This window comes from Akebia trifoliata, chromosome 8 (genome assembly GCF_017979445.1).
Source record: "Akebia trifoliata isolate Shusen 1 chromosome 8, ASM1797944v1, whole genome shotgun sequence".
Classification (NCBI taxonomy): Eukaryota; Viridiplantae; Streptophyta; class Magnoliopsida; order Ranunculales; family Lardizabalaceae; genus Akebia; species Akebia trifoliata.
The window spans coordinates 2,512,781-2,539,585 of NC_141382.1; the positions used below are offsets into that span (position 1 = coordinate 2,512,781).

The following is a 26,805-nucleotide window of genomic DNA, read 5'->3' on the forward strand; positions in this document are numbered from 1 at the left end:
GATGGGTAGAATTCTTACCTTGGATAACTTGATTTCTCGGGGGTGGATTACACCAAATTTTTGTTGTCTTTGTTCTAAGGATGGGGAGTCTGTCAATCACATCCTTATTCATTGTTCTTTTGCTCGGGCTATTTGGGTGTTCTTTTTATCTCGATTTCAAATGGATTGGGTTCTTCCTTTTTCTTGGCTGGCTCTTTTAAAAGGGTGGAGTTTCAATATCTTCTCTTCGAAGAAGGGGTATCTTTGGACTATCCTTCCAGCCGCTATTGCTTGGGGTATCTGGAGAGAGCGCAACAACAGGGTGTTCCACAGCAAGGAGAGTTCATCTAACAAAGTGATTTTTGAAATTTTGGGGATACTTTTTCTTTGGTCAAAGATGAGTAAGGACTTTGAGGGGGTGCGCTTTCGAGATTTGGCTTTTAATTGGGACAACATCGGAGATCCTTAGCTTCTTGTAGATCGAGCTTGTTCTTCTACAATTCATTATCTGTGCTTTTTATTTGTATTTGTCGGTTTTTTTGTTTTTCGTTTTTGTTGCTTTTCTTGTTAGCTTGTATGGGGGCTTCCTCAGCCACCAATCTTCTTCTTCTTCTCCTTTAATGAAAGTTATATTAATCAAAAAAAAAAAACAACCAATTACTCTAAAAAATCGATCTGTTGAAAAAAAAGGAATACTATAAATATAAGAGAGTAAGGGACTTAACAAGGGTATGACACATCTGAGAGTGGAGGCAAATATACACTCAACATCTGCCCACCTCAAACTAGTCCATGATCTCTTGTCACAAAATTATTCCTAATTGATTTTGATAAATTTAATAGGCTGAGAGAAATAGTATTTGTCGAGATACATGTGTCATTATAATATCCATTTAACAGATTTGCATTTTTTTTTGTTGTTAACAGCAACTTTTGACTGAATATGTTTTACATTTTTAAATTAATTGTTTGTTAGTCATTTAATTTTAAAGTTAAATTAATTGTTAATTATAAGATATTTGTGAGATAAATAAAACAATTATGATCAACTAAGTAGAATGAGAAGAAGAGAGGAGAGAAAAGGGTCCTACAGTTCTCTCTTTTCTCTATGGCGGTAGAGCTGTCTTTTTCTCCTCAGTTTCTTTCTTTGATTTCCAAACAAGGCAAACCCCATTCGGGAAAAAAGAGGAGAGAGTTCCTCTAATTTACTCCAAAATCCTTAAAAACCTAATTTTTATACCGTTTCTTATTTTTCTCACACAAAGTCACAAACTAACAGAGAGAGAGAGAGAGAGAGAGAGAGAGAGAGAGAGAGAGACTTGTGAAACCCTAGTTTTAAGCAAAATCTCTCGATCTAACAATAAGAGAGTTCGATCGATTGATCGCTTTCAACATTCTGCCTTGGAGAAGAAGAAGAACAGATCGATCGACGCAATTTGTTGAATCATCTTTGTTCGTTCTTCAATGGAGGATAATCAGATAGAGGATCAAACCAATAGCAGTGATTACACTTCGGAAGATGAAGGAACGGAGGATTACAGGAGAGGAGGTTATCACGCTGTTCGAATCGGTGATACCTTTAAGGGAGGAAGCTATGTTGTCCAGAGCAAACTCGGTTGGGGCCATTTCTCTACTGTTTGGCTCGCTTGGGACACTCAAAACTCTGTACGCCCTTCTTCTTCCTCCTCTTGTTGTTGATGTGGTTCTTTTTTTTTTTTTTTTACTCGTTCACTTGTGGGTATCTGTAATTTGAACGAAATATTCTCCTTTTGTGCTTAATATGGAATGGGATTTTGTTAATGATTCGAATCCATATTGAAATTCTTTGTTTTTAATTGCTTTCACATAAATCCTGTAGTGTTGCAGCTCTGAAAGTCCAAAAAAGCGATCAGCACTTGTTATTGCTGTTCACTTCTCGGTATCTGTAAATTAAGAAATGTCATCTTTTTATACTTTTTCTGTAATGAGGTTTTGTTAATGATTCGAATCCATATTGAAATTCGTTGTTTTTAATTGCTTTCACATAAACCTGAATGCTGAAAAGAACATAAACCTGAATGCTGAAAAGCACGTGCAGCACTTCTTGTTGTTCACTTCGGGGTATCTGTAATTTATGCGTAATATCCTCTTTTTATACTTTTTCTTTAATGGGGTTTTGTTAATGATTCAAACCCATATTGAAATTCTATGTTTTTAATTCCTTTAACATAAACCTAGAAGTCGAAAAGAGCACTCAGCACTTCTTGTTGTTGTTGATATGGTTATTTTTTCCACTTGTTTGCTCCTGTTTATCTGTAGTTTATGCAAAATGTCCTTTTTTTTTATATCCCTTTTCTGTAATGTGATTTTGTCAAGATTCTTACCCATATTGAAATTCCTTGTTTTTAATTGCTTTCACGTGAACCCGCCTGTAGCGTTATGTAGCTCTAAAAGTCCAAAAGAGTGCTCAGCACTACACTGAGGCAGCAATGGATGAAATAACCATACTTAGACAGGTCGCAGAGGGAGACCCAGATGATAAAAAGTGTGTTGTGAAGCTCTTGGATCATTTCAAGCACTTGGGGCCAAATGGGCAGCATGTTTGTATGGTTTTTGAGTACTTGGGTGATAATCTTCTTACTCTTATTAAGTATAGCGATTACCGCGGGATACCACTCCATATGGTTAAGGAAATTTGTTTTCATATTCTAGTGGGTTTGGATTACTTGCATCGCCAGCTCTCCATCATTCACACTGATTTGAAGCCAGAGAATATCTTGCTTTTGGCCATGATTGACCCATCTAAAGATCCTGGAAAGTTGGGAACTCCACTCATTCTTCCCAATAGCAAGGACAAATCTATGTTTGAGTCTGGTGTCCAGAAAGATGTTAAGAGTTCAAATGGGGATTTGACGAAGAACCAAAAGAAAAAAATCCGAAGAAAGGCAAAACGAGCAGCTCAGGGTTGTGCTGGGAAGGAAGCTTGCGATGAAACTGAACAGGATTCGAATGCAGATGACGTGGAAGACCAGCCCAAACGTTCTATGAGCAAAGGTAACTCGTCTGACGCTGATGGGGTAAAGGATGATCGGCAAGAAAATCAGGGTCATAGGAGAGGGAGTCGCTCCACGAGGGAGAAGCTGTTGCAATCCATTGATCTCAGATGCAAATTAGTTGATTTTGGGAATGCTTGCTGGACGTATAAGCAATTCACAAGTGACATTCAGACAAGGCAGTATAGGTGTCCAGAGGTTCTCCTTGGATCTAAATACTCTACCTCAGCTGATATGTGGTCTTTTGCTTGCATTTGTTTTGAGCTTGCAACTGGGGATGTTCTCTTTGATCCTCACAGTGGCGACAACTTCGACAGGGATGAGGTATGGATGCATTGCCTTTTTCTCAAACCCGTAATTGCTTTTAACCCTGTTTATGTTCCTACTTTCCACGTTTTCTTCAACAAACTGTTTTCTACACTATAGCGGGGTTTTCCATATTTCTCGCTACATAACTGAATATTTGGAGTACTCAATTTTCTCATTTTATAATCCTATATGAACAATTGTTTTTGATGGTGTGCAATGAATTCAAATATTGTAAGCACTTCAGAACTGGTCCTTCTTACTTGGTGGTGCATAACAATATTTGTTGCTATTTTGTTGGATTCCAAGGGCCAGTTCAAGTAACGTCTGATGCAGTATTATTAAGGTTATGGACTTAGAAGTCTAGATTTTTATCTAAAGATGGAGAGTTAATTCTAATTAATAGCACCCTCATGTTTTTCTTTATCTGTTCTCCATTCCCAAGTTCATTTAGAAGGAAATCAATAAATAAATTCTTGATTTTTTGTGGAAGAACAACACTGAGTTCCACAAATGCCATATAGTTGATTGGAACACAATCTAATCTCTTAAGAGGGGAGTATTGTTATTTTATGAGGTAATTATAAAAAACGAACCAGATTGAAACATTATTTATTAAAAAAGTACAAAGTTTTTTAAATTTATCAAAACGAACCTAAATTGGCACTTTAAGTGCTGTTTTTTTTTTATAATAAAATATAAAAAACTGGAACTTTATTATTAAAAAAAACTGCACTTAAAGTGCCGCATATTTGTCTTTTTTTATTATTATTTATAATAATAATAATAAAATCGACACTTCAAGTGCCGCAAAAAAATATTAATTTAAAAAAAAATAAATATCCGGCACTTCAAGTGCCACAATTTTAATTTAATTTTTTTAAATATTTCCGATACTAGTAAGTGCCGAAAATTTGACTTCCCCCTCGACAGATCTTGATGAAAAAAATATCCGTAATTCAATGAGGACGAGATCTTGATCATCGATCTTGACAATCGATCTCGAACAAGAGTTTGTAAAGGTATTTTAAAAAGAGTACGGTAAAGTTACCTCGACACTTGAAGGAGGAAGGAAGGTGGAGGAGGAAGAAAAAGAAGAAGGAACCAGGAGAAGGGATGAGGTTTTGTCGAGGGGGAAGTCAAATTTTCGGCACTTGAAGTGCCGGAAATATTAAAAAAATAAATAAATTAAATTGCGGCATTTTTGTTGTTGTTGATAATTAACGAAATTTATTGAGAAAGTGGTCAAGAAGACCAACTAGAGAGGTTATCAAGGACTAAGAACTTATATTATTACTACCACAGACCCAATCCTAGCGAGTAACAAAATCTGAGAAGAAAACCCCCCTAAATTCCATATGCACTTTGGACCAAAAGAAAAAACACGAAAGAACTAACAACACCACCTCCAGGGCTTGCAGCCCTTTATTTTCAAAGCATATATTGTTCCTCTCCTTCCACAAGACCCAACAAATGGCAAGGCAAGAGGCCCCACAAAACTCTCTTCACGCCTCGGCAGGAACTACCCCACTCTTTCCAGCACTGGAGTAAACCCAACACAGAAGATGGAATGCACCCAACCGCTCCAAATCTTACACGAGAACGCGCAGTGGATGAGGATGTGGTCAATGTACTCCTCATCTCTTAGACAAAGTACACTAACATTCGGCCCAAACACTCCTCTTCTCATAAGCTGGTCCATAGTCAAAATCTTTCTCAACACAACACACCACATAAAGAAAGCAACCTTGGTCGGGACTTTTTGATCTCACACCTCATTCGTTGGGAATACAAACTCAGTAGTCTCCATCGCCTTATAAAAAGAAGAAACTGAGAAAATCCCCATCCTACTAGCTCTTCAACACAGACCATCAGCCACCTCCGCTACAAGTCTCACCCCCTCAAGAACATGTAGTAATAGAGCCACCCCTTCCAATTCCCAATTATTAATGTTCCTTCTAAAACCCATGTCCCAACCTCCATCCCCCCCTTCATAACTAAGGAAAGACCTCACAGGTAACCCTTTCTTATTTGATAATTAGGCCAAAAGGGGAAACCTCAAATTAAGAGAGGACTCGCCATACCAAGTGTTTTCCCAAAAGCGCACTCTTCTCCCAGATCCTAGAACAAACTTGATATACTTCCGAAACTCCGGTAGGACTTTGAGAATCCCTTTCCACACACCACACCCAAACGAGAGCCTCGAGCCCCTATTTTCCCATCCGAACGACATCTCTCCAAACTTCGCAACAATCACCTTCCTCCATAGGCTATTAATTTCCTCCCCAAATCGCCACAGTCATTTACCAAGCAAAGCTCGGTTCATAACCTTCAACGTCCTTATGCTCAAGCCCCCCTTGCGCTTTTGGCTGACATACTTTTTTCCAACTCACCAAGTGAAACTTCCTCTTCCCTCACCTATTTTATTATATATATATATATATATATATATGGGTCAGGTTCAAGGGCCATATGAGAAAACATATGAGAAAACTTTCGACGGTAAATAAAATTTTAAAATATGGGTTAGAAATTTTGGATTGAGCTGATTTTTTGTGAGGATGATCTCTATGATGGGAAGATCATCCAAAAAAAAAAAATCAGCCCAATCTGAAACTTCTAACCCCATTAAAAGTGATTTAGAATGTGGACCGTCGATTTTTTACCAATTTTTATCACTAATTTGTAAATCACTTTTGATGGATTTAGAAGTTTTTGATTGAGCTGATTTTTTGTGAGGATGATCTTCTCATCATAGTGACCATCCTTGCAAAAAATCAGCTCAATCCAAAACCTCTAACCCTTATTTTGAAAAACGAAAGTTTTCTCATATGTTTTCTCATATGGCCCTTGAACTTGACCCTATATATATATATATATATATATATATATATATATATATATATATATATATATATATATATATAAAAGACAAATGTGCGGCACTGTAAGTGTCGGTTTTTTATATTTTATTATTAAAAGAAAAACAACGTTTAAAGTGCCGGTTTAGGTTCTTTTTTGTAAATTGAAAAAAACTTTGTACTTTTGTGATAAATAATGTTCAATCTGATTTATTTATTTATTTTATAATTACCTTTTATTTTATCGAGGACGTGAATATTGTGTTGCTTAGTAAGTAGTTGTGGAGATTTGGATTGACTAGAATAGCCCGTGGAGGATTGTTATTTAGGGAATTATGGGGCTAGTAATTATGGTTGGGAGAGTAGAAATATGAGATGGTCATGTGGGTATGGTGTGTGGAGTGTTATCCAAAATGTTTTGCTTAAGTGCCGGAAAAGGGTAGCTTTTAGGGTACACAAAGTTGATATGGTTTGTTTCTAGGAAGATTGTTGTTGAGGTGACGCTTCCTTTAAATCTCATTTAATGAAACAACAAACAAAAACTTTACCAATTTGCAATTTCATAGATCAGTTTGGTGGCAATATTTCATGGGACTTTGGCTTCAGGTTGAACTTTAATGAGTGGGAGATTAACTCTTTAACTAGCCGTAATAGTCACAAATCTGACACCCCAATATTTTGGACTGAAGAAGACATTTGGGTGTTGAAGAGGAGGCATCATTCTCATTCAGATCATTTTACATTCCTTTGCCTCCTGGAACTCTGTTGATCTATTGACATCCATCATATGGAGATTAAGAACTCCGTCAAAGGTGGTTTCTTTGTTGAGATCCACCTTAGACAAGATTTCTCTTGTGGTATTGTAATAGTTAATTTTTTTTCCTTTATCCAAAGTTAGTGAAGCTCAAAATCTAGCAATCATTATCTCGTTCAATTGCAATTTCGCCCAAGTGTTGAAGTAGAATAGATGTTTGTATTACTGACTTGCAAGAAAATTGTATTGAAATGAGAGATTCTTAGAAATTGTGTTCATCAGGGGAGCATGATGACGAGAAATAGGATCTTAGCATATCCATCCTTTAGAAGCTTGAAATGTATGGAAGTTGACTTATTTTGGCATAGGATTGAGGAGGCTAAGTAGGAATTATCACATCCTTCTCACTTTTCTATTTTCATGTGGAAAGCAGATTCAATTACCAACGATAGATATTCTTATTTAATATATTTTTGTAGAGAAACTGAGACTTATTGAGCCATTAATGGGGTAAATGTGACTTTCTAGGCGATATTTAAATGGAAATATTTTTTATCTTTGTATTAGGCCCTCATAGTCAGGTTCTGATGTGAGAATGGATTTTGTATTTAGGACTAGACGAACCAAGCGGAGCCTGACTTATTTGTTCATATATGGTACATCATTTCTCAGTTTGATTAACCATGGATTTTTCTAATGGACTAATTTACTTGCGTCAGACTATAAGTACTTTTTTGGCGAAGCTCTTATGATTGATCTTTCAAGCAAGTCCTCCTATATTTTCTTGCCAAGAGCTTCCATGGCATATAAATCCTACCTTTCTCTTTGCCTTGGTTTCACGCTCTCCATTTTAATGATTTCTTTTAGGATAAGTGGTAAGCAACAGGACTTTTAGAGAGAAATGACCATATTTGTTTCCACATGGGAATTACTCCAGAAGGGCACAATTTGTTCCCGTATTATGTAAAAATAATATTTCTCTGCCACTTGACCACCATGAATCAAACCTCTGGAGTCTTAAATCTTGATAACTTCTTGATTTTCCTATAATGTATGCACAAGTACAATTGGAGGCACAATTTTGTTGAATCATAATGACACCTACATTTTCACAGGAGAGACAAAATCCAATATTCCCTAAATTTGTGACGACAGTTGGAAGATGCTTAGAGGACTGTCAGTTGTCGACTAAATTATCCTTCAGAACTAATTGATCCTTTCATTAAAATCTATATCTTCTGTCAAAGCACGTCTTCAGGTCTTTTCTCACTTCCTTAGTCTACTTCACTTTTTACCTTTTCTCTCACTCTTGTAGAACACTTAGCTTGCTCAAAACACATTCCTGGCTGTGCATTAATTGTCTTCTTTGCACGTGCTCGAACCATCTCAATATTGTTTTCTCTTGATTTCTAGTTTTTTCATCCAATGTCAAATTATTGTTGGTCAACTTCTATTTGGATATTCTCTGCGGAAATTATTTGAACTTTGCAATCCTGTCTGAGTCTTCATGTTTTTCCATCCCTAGTTTATCTTTGAAGTCTATGAATAGCAGCAACTTGTATGTTCGCATTGTAAAAGTGTGAATAAAGTCTTAAGCATGTGTTCGCACACGTCGGTCATCAGTCATGCCAATGTACATAACAAGATTGAGCAGCCAAATGAGGTGACTCTAGTTCTTGTCCAAACCTAGTTCACAACAATTCAGAAACTGTTGCATCAATGAGGTATGAAGAATGAGTAGTGTAAAAAGAGAGGAGCCGAAGAAAAGGAAGTGATGTTAGTATCAGAAAAGATCCTAGTAGAACTCTGGTTATCTGAATTCTGTCCCTTTTAAAAGATCCTTGGGGTCCTATTTGTAGAAGTTTGGGATGATGTGACTAACCTCATCAGCACTAACATGTATTTTGACTTAGTATTTGTGGCAAGTATGCCAACCTAGCCACTTAATTTAACACATCATTAGCTCATTTCCTACAGGTGAACTAACATAGAAACCCTTGTTGGTAGTGGAGCGGGCCCCACAACATTTTAGGGTACACATAATGGGTCTCCTTTCTAGAGGAAGTGTTGAATCGTTTGACTTGACCCAATCAGTCCATCCATCAGCTTATGTAGAAGTCTTGCAGTATGATTGGGCGCACTTATAGCTACTTGCTTCACATGGCACAAAATTGTGGACTGTTCCATCTACATTGTTTAATCATTTTTCTTTCATTGATCTAAGATTTGAGTTTGTTAAATCCCTTGTTTAATTGCCTTCTATATAGTTGATTTGATTTTCCTTTCCCTAAACAAAAGTGCAGTGTTAGAATTCTTGAAAGGTATATTGCATGTATTGCTGAGTCAGGTTTCCTTTATTGATGTAAGTTATGGGTGTGTTCTCAAAGGCCTTTTTTTTTGTAGGTCTTGAAATCTCCAAATCTTTGGTTTGTTATAATTCCTATATTATGCACCATATTCTTGTTGAAGCTTAATTCAAGTGCTCTTTTCAAAGTCCAATAATAGTTGTAATGTTTTTTTTTTTTTAATAGGACCACTTGGCACTGATGATGGAGCTTCTTGGGATGATGCCACGCAAGGTACTCTTATTGTCTCTTGCATCTTGTGTACTTGAAAGTATTAGATTCTTATTTTAATTTTCATTTGGTCATCAAAATTTTCAGATTGCATTAGGTGGTCGGTATTCGCGAGACTTCTTCAACAGATACGGTGATTTGAGGCACATCCGTCGATTACGTTTCTGGCCTCTTAAGAAGGTTCTCGTAGAGAAGTATGACTTCTCCGAAGCAGATGCAAATGACATGGTCGACTTCCTGGTCCCCATACTTGATTTTGTCCCTGAGAAGCGGCCAACTGCTGCCCAGTGTCTTATACATCCATGGATCAGTGCGGGTTCTCGTCTTCTTCAACCTTCTGTGCCTGCCATCGAAACCCAGTCTACAGATGGTCTTACTTCTGAGATAAAGAGGAGGGAGAAGGATGAGAGGGAAGCAATGGAGATGGGTGTAGGGAACATAGCCATTGATGGAGCTTCAAAGTCAGTAAAAGATCCTCAACCTAGTAGTATTAGACCCACCAAGCTGGCCACTATCAATTCTTCTACGTAGCATTTGGCCCTAAATTGTTTCCCCCCTACCCACCCCAAACAGGGATCATTCTAACGAAGAATTATCAATTCCCCTTTTCGACTCAAGATCCATAATGTGATGTTGGTGAATTTGGTCACAAGATGCTTTGTTCGAGTATGGGTGAACTGGATCTGTGGTTCAAAGTTTTTTTTTTGTTTTTTATGGGTAAGTTGGCCTTGAACCCACGACCTCAAGGTTTCTTTTGCTATGTGTCGAACGTATTAAGCTATGGTCCAAGCCCAAATTTAATCTTCTCATGTGAAATCGGTGATATTAAGAAGGGAAAATTACTTAAAAGGACCCCTGGGGAAGGGTTTCTTTTTAAATAGTCTCTAAGTTTTTATTTAGTAAAAAAAAAAATTCTTTCTAAATGGTCCCTTGTTATTGGCAAACTTACCCGCTTTTTATTTAATGCTGAGGTCACCACATTTTACTACTGTTGAACTTGATTTTTTTTTTTTTTTTTTTTACGTAGTGTTGAGTTTATAATTTTTATTGTTGAGATCATCACTTTTTATTTATTGTTGAACTTGATATTGGTAAAATCCATCAATTAAAATACATGAAAAATCAATTAAAAATTTGAGATAACAATTTGTTTAGATGGTTTCAACTCAAAAGAATCACTCACTATGGACAAAAAAAAAAAAAATGAATACATTTGAAATGACTTCTTCTTTCTTAAATCATTTTCGATGAAATAGAGTATCCGAAATTCAATTAAGTTGGCAAAAATCCAATTTTTGGATGATAATGATGAGTTCAAATGGTTAGGTCATTCACTAGTAAGAAATGTAGGAAATGAGGTCTAAGGATCATTTAGAAAGAAAAAGTATACTAAATGTCTTGTTAAGCTATCATAAAAAATTTAGAAATTATTTAAAAAGAAACCTTTTCGTGAGGGTCTTTTAAGTTATTTTCCCTATTAAAAATCCAAGATTAGATTTACCACCTTAGTTGTCCTTTATTTATTTATGAATTAATGGTGAAATTTTGATTTAGTAATTTAAACAAGGTATTTTAAATAAAATGAGAATTTCACCATTAATTCATCAAAATAAAGGATGTAGATTTTCGGTCAAGAGTAAACCTAATCGTGCATTTTGCAACCTTATTTTTAATCTATTCAACTATATCTGAAATCTATCATCTTAATCCCCCGTAGAAAACACTTTTCTTTCTATCCTAATTCTACAAAACTTGAATCTTGTTCTTGAAATTTGAAGATTGAATTAAGTAGAATCGTAAATGCTGTTGGGAAGAAAAAATCCGGGGATTTCAGCTAATATTTGAAGGGAGTTTTACTCTTTTTCTATCAAAGTGATTTGAAGGTCGAATTAAGTAGAATTTTTCTCAATCCTTCACTGAGAAATCAATGATATGTAGCTTAGCTATAACATTTGATTCTAGCCATTGGATCAAACATCTGTAATTTTTTAACCAATGGTTCAAATGGATTTAATAAAGATACATTTTATGTAAAAAAAAATAAAAAATTCTTTTGGTTCTAAACCCGGTTTAGTAGATATCACAATAAAAAAAGAGAGCTGCTATTGACACCCCAACTTTTACTTATTACATTCCAAATGCTTTGCAAAATAGGCCACGAAAATTTAATTTCTTAAAAATGAAAATTTGATTTTCCCACATTCAAAGATATGAAGCATTGGGACTCAGTTGTCAGTTCTTCCATAGAATAGTGAACCTTGTTCTGTTGCAGTCCATTCGATCAACTGACCAACCTTTTGATTCGATGTATCAATGGACGATCGCCACCGTCGATCAAGAGACCATTATCATAAATCAATATCTATATACAATTTTTTTACTGTATTAAAGTGATGGATTTTGTGATTTTGTCTCACACATGTTAGTATTGCCACACCAACTTTTATTAACGCCACACCAACTGTGCAATTCTTTGGTGATCTGCATAGGAATTGGTGTGGCAATAGCAGCACTTATAAAATAATCGAATCCTGTTTTCTAGCAAATCCATTGAGTCACAACCTAAAGGTCGTGCGTTCGAAACCTGGCTCCCACTTCTCCCTTTCTTAACCCTTTTGTCTTTACAGAAGTTCAATATTATTAAAAGTTAAAAACGTTAGATTTTAGTCCCACATCGATCAGAGATAGAAGACACTTTCATTCCTTATAAACAAGAAACAAGAGTAATGGACACGACCTTACTTGAACAGGATCTGTTCTATAGGCTCGTACCTCTGTATCCTTGAGTTCTAAGGAGACAGGAACCTAAGTCTGGTGGATGAATTATGACCGTACGATCAGAGCGTGATTAACGGCTAAGATGATTCACTGATTCAATTCTTGGATCATCTCTGTAGAGGATCGTTCTTAGCTCGCCTTGGTGGGCTGAGATGGTCGTACGGTTGTCTGACAGACTTCTAAACCTTTTAGACAAAAATATATATTTATTTTGAAAATTAGAGATGGGTCATGGGTGAGCTTTTCTTTTTTACTTCCCCCAACTATGGAATTTGTTGTTCTTAGTTTTTGGTAGAATGTAAATCATATTTGTAGTGTTGAGTTCAAAATTTTATGGTGGAGATCAACAATTTTAGTGTTAAATTCAATTTGTTTTTTCCAGTGTCGATTGTCGAGTTCATAATTTTATTGTGGAGATCAACAATTTTAGTGTCGAGTTCATCATTTTAGTATTGAATTCAAAAAATACTTACTCTCACAGTTTAATATTTTTATTGTTGAGATCAATATTTTTTTTATTATCGAACTCAACATTTTTATTGTCAAATTTAACAATTTTATCATTGATAATAAAAATATTGATCTCAACAATAAAAAATGCTTGATCTAGACAATAAAATTGTTGAACACTTCGATAAAAAAAAATGTTAAACTCAATTCTAAAATTGTTGAACTTGACATTGTAAATATGATTCAAATTTTCTTTTTTTCCTACTTTGATATTGGATAAATTTTCTCCAAATCCCCAATGCATATATTATAGTTGTGAAATGGACATTCGAGTCAAACGTTACAACAAAATCTTCGAAAATTTAGAATTACAATTCCGTTCGTCATTTTTTATTATCTGTCTTTAAAATAAATCAAAATATACATCCAAATGTTCAATATTATGAGTATATATTTCTCCAGACATCTTTCACCGTTAAAAATCGTTGAAAATGATTTTATTTGCCATTCAAAACCCAAGTACGTGAAGAAGATGAGAAAATGATAATTTGGATACTCCAAAAAATATTATTAGAGGAGATACGGTTGAGGGATCATTTAGAGATAAAAGATTTATTAATAGACTATTATGATATTTTAAAATAAAATCTAAGAACTATTTTAAAAAACCTCTCTCACAAGGTCTAGTAAGTAATTATCCCCTCAAATATCCAACAAAGCGTGGGATTGAATCCAGCGAATTGGTTGGATCAAACATCTGTAATTTTTAAACCATTGGATCTAAATGGTTCAAATGAATTTAATAAATATACATTTATGTAATTTTTTTTTTCTTCTTTTGGTTCTAAGCCCGGATTAGCAGACATCACAATAAAAAAAATAGCTGTTATTGGCACCCCAACTTTTACTTATTACACCCTAAATGCTTTGCAAATTGATCCATAAAATATTAAATTTCTTAAAAATTAAAAATCGATTTTTCCACATTTGAAGATATGAAAGCATTGAGACTCAATTCTTCCATGGAACAGTGTACCTCGTTCTGTTTCAGTCCATTCGATCAACTGACCAACTTCTGATTTGATGTATCAATGGACGATCACCACGGTCCGATCAAGAGACCATTATCATAATTAGGTATCTATATACAATTTTTTTTTTTTTTACTGTTTTAAAGTGATGGATTTGTGGTTTTTTCGCTCACATCTATGGTATTAATCAAACAAGGAAAATACTGAAGTAACATTAAAATGTACATCGATTCTCACATTGGTGATGTGGATTTATGTATGAAACCATAGATATGCTTTCTACGAGATACGAGTGTAAAGTATCTACGGTTATGTGTGCACCGCAACATCAGCAATATGAGAATCAATGTACATTTTGATGTTACTCAGCACGACTCAAAATAATCGAATCCTCTTTTCTAGCAAATCTGGTGAGTCACAACCCAAAGGTCGTGGGATCGAAACCTGGTGTTCCCATTTCTTATCCGTTTTGTTTCTCGAAAGGTCAACATAATTGAATATTAAAAACATAAAAGCTTTTAGTCCCACATCGATCAGCTACAAAAGATGCTTTTAGTTGTTATAACCAAGAAACAAGATTAATGGACACGACCTTACTTGAACAGGATCTGTTCTATAGGCTCGTGCCTCTGTATCCTTGAGTTCTAAGGAGACAGGAATCAAAGTCTGGTGGATGAATCAAAACCGTGCGATCAGAGCGTGATTAACGGCTAATGGTCCAATGATTCAAAATCTTGGACCATGTCTGTAGAGGATCGTTCTCAGCTCGCCTTGGTGGGTTGAGATGGTCGTTCGGTTGTCTGACAGATAACAAAAATTTTTTGCCATAAGAAATGGATTCTCCTCCAGAAGATGAACATTTAGATTTTTTCAACAAAACCCATATCTCAAATTATAAAAAGAAAAGGGATTCTCCTCGAGAAGATGAGCAGTTAGACTATTAAGTTTTTAATTTGAGATTTGGGTTTTGTTGTTCTTCATGTTTGATGGAAAATTGGAGATGGGTGAGCTTTCTTTTTCCCCCAAAGTTTGGATTTTGTTGTTCTTAGTTTTGGTAGAAGATTTGAGGTGGGTAATAGGTGAACTTTTGGTTAGCATTTTGCTTGAGTATATTTACTAAAATACCCATATTTTTAATCTATTCAACTCTGTTTCATTCCCACTAGAAAATATTTGATTTTTCTACATAAAATTTCATCGTCTTCTACTTCTTCAAAAATTATATCTAGTTCTTCATGTTTGAAGGATGAAGTAAAGTGGAATTTTAAAGTTGAAGATGTAGGGAATTTTTAATTTTTAATTTTTACAGTTTGAAGATGACTGTTTTTGGGAGAAAAAAAATAATCTGGGGATTTTAGTTATAACTTGAAGATAAGTGCATTTTAGTCATTTAGTAAACTTTATACATCTAAAATTGGGGGGGGGGGGGGGGGGGGGGGGTATCGAGAATGAGACTCACTATTGTGTTTTATTATATAGACAGTCCCTCACCTCATCTCCCTTTTCGAGTTTCCAAACTCCTTTTTATTTTATTTTAATATTCTTCATGTACTTAGATTTTTTAATGGCGATTGTAATTATTTTCGATGATTTTTAATGCGAATGGAGAATGATAAATTCTTAATTTTGCACATTTAGATGTATATATATATTAAATCTATTTCAACAATTTGTAACAAAAAATGATAAACAAAATTACGATTCTATTATTATTATTATTTTTTAATTTCATTGTAATGTTTGATTCAAATGTCAATTTCACAATTATAATATGAGACGTGATAATCTAACGCCTCCCTCTGACGTACGCCCCCATCACAAAACCTTAATCATTTGCCTCGGGATACACAAGAAAATACTTATGATTATGTGAATCTTGAGGCAAATGAGTGGACGTTGGAAATCATTATTCTTATAATATATGGATTTTTGATATTTGGGGAAGATTATTTACTATGGAGGTCGAAAAACGAAAAATCTTAATCATATTTTCAGTGTCAAGCTCAAAATTTTTATTGTGGAGATCAACAATTTTAGTGTTGAATTCATATTTTTTCTTTCAGTATCAAGTCAACACTTTTATTGGCGGGTTCAAAATTTTATCGTGGAGATCAACAATTTTAGTGTCGAGTTCAACACTAATTTTAGTATTGAATTAAATTTTTTTTTACTATCAAATTCAATATTTGGATTGTTGAAATCAACAATTTTAATGTCAAATTCAATATTTTTTTTTAATTGTTGAATCCAATATTTTTATTATCGCAATCAAAAAATTTTTACATTATCAAACTCAACATTTTAATTGCCGAGATCTAACATTTTTTTAATTGTTGAGAACACTATTTTTATTGTTAAGTTTGACAAACTTATCATCAACAATAAAAATGTTAGATCTCAACAGTTAAAAAAAAAATATATGTTAAACTCAATTATAAAATTGTGGATCTCAACAATAAAAATGTTGAACTCAATAATAACAAGTGCTGAACTTGATATTGTAAGTATGGTTAAGATTTTTTATTTTTTGACTTTGATATTGGATAAATTTTCACCAAATACTCCAAATGCATATATTATCATTGCGAAACGGATATTCAAGTCAAACGTTACAACAAATACTTCAAATTTTAGAATTACACTTCTGTTTGTAATTTTTTGTTATTAGTCGTTAAAATAAATCAAAATATATTACAAGTATATAATTCTCCATTCATCATTCACCGTTAAAAATTGTTGAAAATCAATCACCATTGAAAACCCAAGTACGTGAAGAAAATGAGAAAATGATAATTTGGATACTCAAAAAAATATTATTAGTAGAGATGAGGTTGATGGATCATTTAGAAATAAAAAATTTATTAAATGGACTATTAAAATTTTCTAAAAAATTTAGGGATTATTAAAAAGAAACCCCTCCCACACGGTAAGTAATTATTCCCTCAAATATCCAACAAAACGTGGGATTGAGTGGGTTGGACAATAGAAAATTTGAAAAAATGCTGAACTGACATAAATGGAGACACAAAGTTGACAAAAATGATGTGGTGGCGCGCACATAATCATAGATGCTTTTTACTCATATCTAACAGAAAAGCATCTACGGTGATAAACTGCACGCCACAACAAGTTTTTGTTACCTTTGTGTCACCACAGCACTACTCAAGAAATTTTTATTCAAGGATGGGATGTAAAACATTCTCTTATCTCTCTTATCTGTTAGAGAGTCTTTATCGTGTTTGCCACTATATTTGAATTTATCCAAACAAAGATATGTTTTTTTAATGTGTAGTGGATGTTTATGGCACTAAAGTTGATGTATACAAAACCTCTTGGATGTCCCACAAACCAAAACAGTTGTATCAACTTGGATGATCTAAACCATTAATTCGATCCACAATCAATCAATCACTCATTTATCTTTCTTCTCATCACGAGAAATCGATGAGGTATACATAATCAACAATGGTGTTTTTTAGGGACTATGGCCCCACTTGATGAAGATCCATCCACGATATGTAGCTTAGTTATAAGCTTATATAACATTTGATTCTAACCAATGGATCAAATAGATGATCTATATATATGTACATACCCCAAGTGGGGTCCACAGTCAACAACCCTTTCTGCTAGTACGAAGTTGGTAAAACATCGTTATAGCGTGTAGTAGTGGATCATAATTGATTAAGAAGGTCAAAAACGTCATTTACATAGAAATATTGATAAGAAAACCGGAATTTTCGGCCGACCGGCCCGGTCTGAAAGCCCTTAATATTTGGGTCTAATCCTCTACTTCGTTTGACGCACGTCGTCCAACGTATGGCTGAGACTCTCTCTCTCTCTCTTTTGTTAATTTGTTCTCTCTGTCTCTCGATTTCAGAAACCAATCGCTCTCGCTTTCTTTTCTTTCGTAAACTCTCTCTCTCTCTCTCTCTCAAAACTGGGGTTTGGAGACGAAGGAATAAGGCTGAGAAATTGGCAGATGGAACCTTCGCTTTATCAGAAATCGCAAATCAGGGAATCTAGTGGTGTGTTTCTTTAGCGGTTTCGTTGACCAGTCTTCCTTCTTTGGAGGCCGTGAAACTAATTTCCCTCCAAAAGATTGAGAGAGGGAAATCGAGAGATGTTGGCGTTGGTTGGTGGTGAAGGTGCAGCAACAGAAATGGAGAAAGATTTCGATTCCAAGCTTCGTCTTCAGAACCCTAATCAATCCGTCCAGCGATCCAAGAGCTTCGCTTTCAGAGCCCCACAAGAGAATTTCACCATCCACGACTTCCAATTGGGAAAGATCTATGGCGTCGGTTCCTATTCCAAGGTTTGATCTTGATCTGATGCTGATGAAATTATTTTATTTATTTATCCCTCAAATTGGTTTTTTTATTAGTGAATTTGGGTTTTCAGTTGTTGCTGATTAAGTTACAATCTATTGGATCCTGAAATTATGATAAATTCGTTAGGTTGTGAAAATGGGTGTTTGGTTTGATTCAAAGGTGAGATCTTTGAGTGGTGGGAAGGTGAAGGGAGGAATGTGGACTGAATTAGGAACCATAGGTGGATGAGTTGTAGAAAACATTGAACGAAAGCAAATTAGATATGATACACAGATCCTTAAAATGATCTATCCAATTATGACAAACTGATCTGGGAACAACAGTTATTCCCTTTAGCTGAGGACTTCAATGGGTATTTGAGAATGTTGAGTGAAAAGAGCTTTTTGTCTCCTCAATGTCTTTTTTTTTTCCTGGGAAAATCAACTTGTAATGTTCTAATCTTGTGGGGACTAGAACTTCATATTTATGGATGATATATATATTTTTATCTAGGCTGCTTATGGTAGGAAAAGCTTACTTATCATGATTGGATAGGCTTTTATAAATATAACAGATTTTGAATGGCTTGTTTGTGTTATTGGTCTTCAACTCATGTCTTAATTCAAAGGTAGCACATATTGAATTTAACTAATTCCATGGAGATGTTTAACTGTTGTTGAGAAACTTGCTTTCTTGTTCTTATATAAATGTAAATGATAAGATGGAGAAATGGTTTGTTGCAATGATGAAGGATAGAAATTTTGGTTATTCAAGGGCCGTGTGGTTTCGTACGAGTAATTTGTAATAGGAAATCCATTCCCCCCACCCCAATTTGCATGGAGTAGGTTTTCCCTTCACAAATAAAATACAATGAGAAAATATTTTTCTATTGATAGCTTCAATTAACGACCCTTACAGAAATGTGGCTCTTGTCCAAAGTCTAACAAGAATTTTTTTTGAATGGATGAGGAATCAATCATCATCATCAAGGCCTTTGAGAAACTATTTAATCTTATGTTTCGTCAAGTCTTTCAGAACCTCATCTCAACACTTCGGGTTGGTGTTCATACACCTTGTGTGATTAAAACTTAAAATTGAATCGTGTTTTGTTTTAGGGCAGAAAGATTTTCCAAGATTGGGATGTTTTCTTATGAATTTACTGGAAGATGGATAAATAGACAATGAGTTTGTGCTTCCTATTTTATGACCAATACATGCATCAGAAATACTTGTTATGTATATTGTGACAGAGAAGTATCTCTCCCTTAATTTGTGTACTGAACATCTGAGTACCTCTTTTCCTCACATCTATTTCTCCCTCTCACATTCTGGGGACTTTAATGGTTTTATAACTGTTGTGATGTTGGAGGATGGGTAGGCAATAATAAACTAGTTTTGGTTCATGTTATAGGTCCAGGTCTGAATTATTGTTAGATTTTTAGCATGGTTGAATGTTGCACTATTGGCAGCAGTTTAGATCATGGAGCATAGTATTTACTTTTCATTTTTGGTTTGTCTGCATTATATTATTAGTATTTTCTTTATATGAAATTTCTTCATCAGGTTGTGAGGGCAAAGAAGAAGGATACGGGAAAAGTGTATGCTTTGAAGATTATGGACAAAAAGTTCATCACCAAAGAAAACAAAACATCATATGTGAAGTTGGAACGCGTTGTACTTGATCAGTTGGATCATCCCGGCATTGTTAGGCTATTTTTCACATTTCAAGACACCTTTTCTCTGTGTAGGTATTCTGGTTTTAGTCATCATCATGTATTCTGTTATATTTGTGTATCATTGCCATAGTTTCGCATAGAACCCATACTTTTTTTTTACTTTGTTATAGTTGCTTAGTTTACCCAATTGGGTTCATTATCTGACATGGTTCTGTTTATTATTCCTTGAAGACATGGCACTTGAATCTTGTGAAGGTGGAGAACTTTTCGACCAAATAACCAGGGTAAGTTGATTTCAAATTCTCCAAAGTATATCGAAGGCTATGCAAAGATGCTCTGTTATGTTTGTTCTTTTGCTTTTTGGATCCTACGGTCATGTGGTGGCAGCCAACTCGGTCATTTTATATTATTCAACTTGTTTGCATGGGTGCAGAAAGGCCGTTTGTTGGAGGATGAAGCTCGCTTCTATGGAGCAGAAGTTGTTAACGCTCTTGAGTATATACACGGTGTTGGATTAATACATCGGGATATTAAGGTATATCTAGGTATATGTGATTGTCTTTCAACGGCCTTAAGCTTTCTAACAGTTTTTTTCAATGGCAGCCAGAGAACTTGTTACTTACAGCAGAAGGACATATTAAAATTGCTGATTTTGGTAGTGTCAAACCTATGAAGGACAGTCGAATCGCATTCCTTCCATCTCTAGCATCAGGTAAGGTTATCATTCTATTATTAGGAAACCATTGACTTGGATGGTTGGGTGAAATCTTATTATTTATTTTGATGTACTATACAGATGACAAATCTTGCACCTTTGTGGGAACAGCTGCGTATGTACCTCCCGAAGTCCTTAATTCTTCACCACCGACTTTGGGGTAAGGGAAAATTTAGTTCTGAAAAGCATTGGACACTAGTATTAGACATGTTAGAATGTGACGAAGAGTATTAAACCCGAACTTAGGCTATTTTCTCCATTTAATATTTGTAGGTTTTTGCTTGAAAAATAAAAATTTAGATATTACTATTGTATGATATATATATATATATATATAAAATAAACATAACGGTGGGTCCCACTCTTTGTCTCAAGATTTATACCCCATAAACAACGTATCTTGAGGACAGGTTTTACCTTTTCTCTTCTTCCTCTTCCCAAAAATACCCCTAACTTTATTCTCTTTCTTCTTCTACTCTTTTCCAATATTACCCTTCTGACTTTATTGTCTTTCCTCTTCTCCCCCCTTTCTTAATGATACCTTTCCAACTTTATTAGTTTTCCTCTTTTACCCCCTTAACCCCAAAGTTTTTTTAATAATACCCCTCCAACTTTAGTATTTTTCCTCTTTTATACCCCCTTAATCCCAAAGAGGATGCCTGTGGCACGGGTAAACTCTACTATATATATTGCATGTCTTTCCTTTCTAGTTTCTTTATTGAGTATTGTCTTGTGTGAAAACTCATTTTCTTTCGGTTATATTTGGAGCAGAAATGACCTTTGGGCACTGGGCTGCACTTTATATCAGATGCTTTCGGGATCTTCTCCTTTTAAAGATGCAAGTGAATGGCTCATTTTCCAAAGAATCATTGCCAGGGATCTCAGATTCCCTGACTACTTTTCAGAAGAAGCTAGAGACCTTATAGATAGCTTATTGGTAAGCAACCTGCAGGTCATGTTTAGCCTTAATTTCAGTATAACCACAAAGTATGCTTTCCAAAAACTGAACCTTGACCTTATTTTTGCAGAAAGCCTATTGCCATGAGACCCTCCATCCTCCGCCTGAATATGTTTAAAACCTTAACTTAATTGCAGAAGTTAGTTTTATGGAATCTTCTTGGAGACTGAAGTAACCATGTTAGACACATGTCTGATTTGGACACTTCACACAATAGGGCAATACTTCCATTTGGTTTCTTTCTTTATTACAAGAAAGATACCGAGTAGCATTTTTCATAGAATATGAGGTCTTCACTTTACTTTTTTCAGAGGGTTGGGGGGTGGGGTAGCAAATATAACATTAAATATGTATGTGCATTATCTTATCCATAGGTATGTGATGCATATCATAAGATATCAGATCACATCATCAATTGTTATCCTTTTTTTTTTGTGGAACCAAGGTATCCAGGCCTATTAGGGCACCTGATCAATCCTCAGGGCACATGCAGTTCCCTCCCCCCACATTCAACAGGTAATTCTGGGATATGTCCTTGAGGCAGCCCCTAAGGGGAGGATTCAAAATCAAGACCTCTGCTTCTTGAGGCGTGGTCTTGGCTATCTCACCAACCCTCGGGGTTTAATTGTTATCCTTTTAATTAATTTGTTCCAATTATTTAAAGTAGAATGCCAAGTCCAGGAATCCTTAGTGTTTTTTTTAAATAACAACTTTCATTCATCATTATTCTCTTAGTATTTCTTGTTCCTGTTCTAGCTTTCTAAATGTATTGGTGTACATGTCCTCTAGCATGTCTCCGAATATATAATTCCCTGAAATACAAATGGGCATTGATGATTATTTTATTATGGGCTCAATTGTCTTTTTTCATGTTGTGTAATTTGATGCAAGTTTCACTGTCTCTGCAAAAAATATGTGATCTTGACTCTAGCTAGTCTTTATAATTCTTTGTACAAAGATGTGAAAATATGTGTGCGATTCAAATTACATCGGCTGCAATGTATGGTGCTTCCTTAGTGTTCTTGTGAACTTAATTTTGTAATATATGCTGCCGATCAAAAATTGTAATATTTGCTTCATATTTTTTTTTATATTGCCCCTTTCTTTTTCTAAATCAACAGTTTCTTTATTAAAAATGGAGAAAAAGAAGAGAAAATCCACCTCTACCTCCTGGGAATAATTAAAATACTTGGATACTTCAATATGCATAGTGGAACACAATAACTAATGAAGGACATCTACAATTCTAAGTAGTTTTCTAATTCTAATAGGATTTATTTCTATTTTTATAGTTACTTTAGGAATACTATTTTTTGTTTAAATTCGTTTTTATTTTTTAGGCTATAATTAGAACTTTTTAGAAGTGTCCAAATTGAGTTTTAGTAAATTTAGATAGTTGCTACTATATTATAAATAGGTTAGGAAAGTAACTTTTTGGTATTTTAGAACGTTTCTAAGTTGTTATGATAGAGTTATCTATATAAGGAGCTCCATAAACGAAATTCAATGAATTGGAAACTTCAATTCAATTATCTTTTCTTTTTTAATTACTTTTTAGCTTTATGTTTTATTTTCTTTCAAGCTAATGTTTGTTTATCAATTGAATCTATTGATTTTGTGTGCTCCATTGAATCTATGATTCACACACTTCCTCTACGTCAGTAATCCAAGATTAGTGCCGATTGTGTGTTAACCAAAATGTGTGAACAAGTCCCATTTAAAAACCCTTGAAATAATATAAGTTTCATTTACATTATGGGTGATTTAAAAATAGAAAAGAACAAATGATGCATAAGAAAGAAAGAAAAAATCTAATGCATGGTATTAAGAATTTAAGTAGGATAGCTATGTCTTGGATTTTGTGAATGAGTCATATCACCATTTCCCATACCAGTTTTAGTATTTGTACCTGTATGAGGGCATCTTAGGTGAGAACGAAGGACAATCTTCCTAATACTCCATTTGATCAAATGTGCAAATCATAATATTGACCAATTTCAAACTTCACGATTAATTCGCGAAGTTCGTGATTTTTTCAAAACTTTGTGAACTAATTGAAAGTTGCAAGTTAGTCATGATTTTTTCGAAGAAAATTTCAAGATGGAATTGCCTTTTGTTTAAATTGGGATCATAACTGTGTCCTATAATCTGTCATGCAACTTCAATGCAGGATACAGATCCCAGCAAAAGACCAGGTGCTGGGCCTGATGGTTATGCGGCACTCAAGAAGCATCCCTTCTTTAAGGGAGTCGACTGGAAAAATTTAAGATCACTCTCTCCTCCTAAACTTGCTTTGGATCCCAATGTACGATTTTGCTTCTTGAATTTTATTTTAAATACAATGTTTCCTTTATTGACCTTAGGGAGCCTAGCAGTTCTTTAATGAGGATCCTAAACTGAGGATTTAAATTGCACGTCTTTTTTCATTTTGGTTTCAGTCAAGGGAGGCTGATGATGTTCAGGATTCTGGGTGGAATCTTTCACACGTTGGAGATGCTTCTATCAGATACAACGATGGGAGTGGTGGTGCCACATCATCTTCTGAAGCATATGGTCATATAACTAGGCTTGCTTCTATAGACTCTTTTGATTCAAGATGGTATTTGCTAACACCTTCATGCTTTGCATTAGTCGTTTGCTTTCTTTTAGAAAATTGCATAAAGGTCCACTAGACTTCGCTGACTCAATCAAGTAGGCAAGTAGACTGGACTTACTACTTGAACTGAACAAGTAGAGACTATGACTACGCAGCTGAACAAGTAGGATGTTCCATGCTTACCAAGTAGACTTCTTACATGGAAACTTTCTGAGGTCCTATTTGCGTAGTCTTAACCTTGACTTCTAAGTTAGTAAAAAGTAGTTGAGACTTTTTACAAGAGGTGGATCAAAGTCCGTCAAATACAGATCTTACACAACAGATATCATGATCCATTGCATGTATCCTTTCATGTCAGTTCTTTACAACAGGAAAAGTAGTTTTCTTTTTTCTATTTTTCGATGGGTAAGCCGGACATGAACGCATGACCTCAAGTTAGTTTTGCAATGTGTCAAACCAACTGAGCCATGGGTCGAAGCCCAACTGGGAATACGGTGGTGTAGTCTATCCTTTATTATCTGTATTTGGTTGCCAGCCGTGGATGTTTCATATGTTTGTTATATTAATAGGCAACAATTCCTGGATCCTGGGGAAACTATTGTTATGATCTCAAACCTGAAGAAAATACAGAAACTAACAAACAAGAAGGTGCAGCTTATTCTCACTGACAAGCCCAAGTTGATCTGCGTGGACCCTGCAAAGCTGATGCTTAAAGGAAACATAATCTGGTCCAACAACCCCAATGACCTCAGCATCCAAGTGTCAAGTTCTTCACATTTCAAGATTTGCACGGTATGCTTCTTCCATTACTATATTGTTCCCATGTATTTTAGTTTCTTTTCTCTGAATTATATTTCTTGGAATATTCAGCCAAAGAAGGTCATGTCATTTGAGGATACAAAACAAAGAGCTTTGCAATGGAAAAAAGCTATTGAGGGCCTTCAAAACCGTTGATTTTTTTTATGTTTGTGAATTCTAAAACACATTCTTTGTATGTTATGAGATTGCGGAGGAAGAACATGGGAGATCTGAAAGGCTCAGACACTCCAGAGAAATATTTATTTGAAGATAGAAAATCAAGTTGCAGCTCAGGCATTTTTGAAGTTCTCTACTTCACCCCTTGTAGTCACTTCACCTTCGATTGTGCCTTGGAACTGACTGGCACATATGGTGGCACCATAGAAAGTTCTTATTGTCGTGTGTTGGGGGGTTGTGTTATGAGATCGACTTCTTTACTGTAGTAAAACATACATAGCAATTAATGATATTTTTTTTTTTACAGCAAACCATGTGCACGTGTGTGTGTGTGTGAAGTTGGTTGAATTTTAGATGGGTTGGCACTATTTTTCTGTATATAGTGTTTTCTTTTTTTAGTTGGATGAGGTTTCTTTGGTAGTATTCAATTTAGAGGGTCGTGATCAGTCTGGATGCAGCACATGTTCTGCCACTTTAAGTGAACACCCGAGAGGTTGAAGAGAGAAACCTAATCTCAACTACTCTGTGATTTTTTTGTGGGTGAGTTGGCGAGCGAAGACGACGAAGAGGGAGGGAGACCACGGACTAAAATCCTCGTATTGGGCTTTGATTTGACGAAATTGCCCCTGTTCTTGAATTAGTTATGATTGTTGCACAAGCCCCGTTTATTTTGTGATCTGTATTAGGGTACACCTGAGGACTACGACAGGTTTATTGTGGATCATTAAAGCCTTTGGATTTGAGCTTTTCTATGATTGGTTTGGAATATGATCTTATGGTCATGAGAAAGTAGAGTGCGATTCCACATAGTCAACTCAGTCAATGAATCAGCTAAACGCCAAGTTGACTCACTTTAGCGAGTCAACTCAAGCCACATGCTCGACTCGATCAAACGATTCAACTCAATATCAGAGTTGACGCATAGACTGAGTTGAATCTGGTGCCGAGTTGACTCAGTGTATAGCTGATTCAGTCACCAAATTGGCTCAGTCCACCTAGGTGTGTTTAGAATTTTTGAAGAGTATCCATTCACAAAAATGTGGGCCTGTTTGGATACCAGGAGCAGAACTACTCTTCCAAAGAACAGGAGTTGAAGTACTCTATGGAGGAGCTGGAAAAGTAATTCTGTGCAGAAAGGGCGTTTGGCAATCAACTCTGTGAAGTACTGGCAGAAGTACTTTTGTGCTGGAAGTTTGTTTGGGAACCATACTGATTTCTTATGACTTCTAGAAAAAAGACCAGAATACCCTTATATTATACTAGTTACTGTTTTTTATCTTTTAATGTCATAATATGCCTTCAAACTATACTGTTTTTGACATTTTAATTATAAATATTAATATAATATAATATAATAAATATTAATATAATATAATATAATATTTTAAATATTAAATATTAATATAATATGTTTAAATCTATTATACTCAAAATTTAAAAAAAAATTGACAGACTGTCTTTTAGTGTCATAATATGCCTTCAAACTATACTGTTTTTGGCATTTTAACTATAAATATTAATATAATATAATATAATAAATATTAATATAATATTATATTAATATTTAAAATATTATATTTAATATAATATTTAAAATATTAATATAATATTTTAAATATTAAATATTAATATAATGTGTTTAAATCTATTATACTCAAAATTTAAAAAAAAAATTGACTGACTGTCTTTTAGTGTCATAATATGCCTTCAAACTATATTGTTTTTGACATTTTAACTATAAATATTAATATAATATAATATAATAAATATTGATATAATATAATATAATATTTTAAATATTAAATATT

The 26,805-nt window shown here is 34.7% G+C and overlaps 2 protein-coding genes and 2 non-coding genes across 4 annotated transcripts; all 4 read left to right on the forward strand.

The window, feature by feature from the left end:
* The first annotated feature begins 1,042 nt into the window (after positions 1-1,042).
* LOC147395421 (uncharacterized) lies at positions 1,043-10,268 on the forward strand. The gene is made up of 4 exons (XM_086449160.1): positions 1,043-1,644; positions 2,394-3,335; positions 9,464-9,511; positions 9,596-10,268. The coding sequence occupies exons 1-4, from the start codon at positions 1,444-1,446 to the stop codon at positions 10,037-10,039; spliced, it is 1,635 nt and encodes a 544-aa protein (XP_086305286.1). The 5' UTR covers positions 1,043-1,443; the 3' UTR covers positions 10,040-10,268.
* Positions 10,269-12,240: 1,972 nt separating this feature from the next.
* LOC147395422 (small nucleolar RNA U3) lies at positions 12,241-12,464 on the forward strand. The gene has a single exon (XR_015181240.1). It is a non-coding gene; the product is annotated as a small nucleolar RNA U3 (small nucleolar RNA).
* Positions 12,465-14,354: 1,890 nt separating this feature from the next.
* On the forward strand, positions 14,355-14,577 carry LOC147395423 (small nucleolar RNA U3). Its single transcript, XR_015181241.1, has one exon. It is a non-coding gene; the product is annotated as a small nucleolar RNA U3 (small nucleolar RNA).
* A 3,030-nt stretch (positions 14,578-17,607) lies between these two features.
* On the forward strand, positions 17,608-25,299 carry LOC147395424 (3-phosphoinositide-dependent protein kinase 2-like). The gene is made up of 11 exons (XM_086450436.1): positions 17,608-18,082; positions 19,641-19,821; positions 19,985-20,037; positions 20,187-20,288; positions 20,357-20,465; positions 20,550-20,628; positions 21,240-21,405; positions 23,597-23,731; positions 23,865-24,025; positions 24,592-24,814; positions 24,893-25,299. Exons 1-11 carry the CDS (start codon positions 17,891-17,893, stop codon positions 24,974-24,976), a joined length of 1,485 nt encoding a protein of 494 aa, XP_086306562.1. The 5' UTR covers positions 17,608-17,890; the 3' UTR covers positions 24,977-25,299.
* The last annotated feature ends 1,506 nt before the right edge of the window (positions 25,300-26,805 follow it).

What these genes read in the sequence shown, in the direction of transcription:
- LOC147395421 (XM_086449160.1), top strand. Translation starts at nt 1,444, where the DNA reads ATGGAGGATAATCAGATAGAGGATCAAACCAATAGCAGTGATTACACT. An exon ending in ACAACTTCGACAGGGATGAG is followed by an intron (nt 3,336 to 9,463) that starts GTATGGATGCAT and finishes TTTTTTTAATAG; the next exon opens with GACCACTTGGCACTGATGAT. An exon ending in TTGGGATGATGCCACGCAAG is followed by an intron (nt 9,512 to 9,595) that starts GTACTCTTATTG and finishes CAAAATTTTCAG; the next exon opens with ATTGCATTAGGTGGTCGGTA.
- LOC147395424 (XM_086450436.1), top strand. Translation starts at nt 17,891, where the DNA reads ATGTTGGCGTTGGTTGGTGGTGAAGGTGCAGCAACAGAAATGGAGAAA. An exon ending in ACCTTATAGATAGCTTATTG is followed by an intron (nt 21,406 to 23,596) that starts GTAAGCAACCTG and finishes ACTTCAATGCAG; the next exon opens with GATACAGATCCCAGCAAAAG. An exon ending in GACTCTTTTGATTCAAGATG is followed by an intron (nt 24,026 to 24,591) that starts GTATTTGCTAAC and finishes TTATATTAATAG; the next exon opens with GCAACAATTCCTGGATCCTG.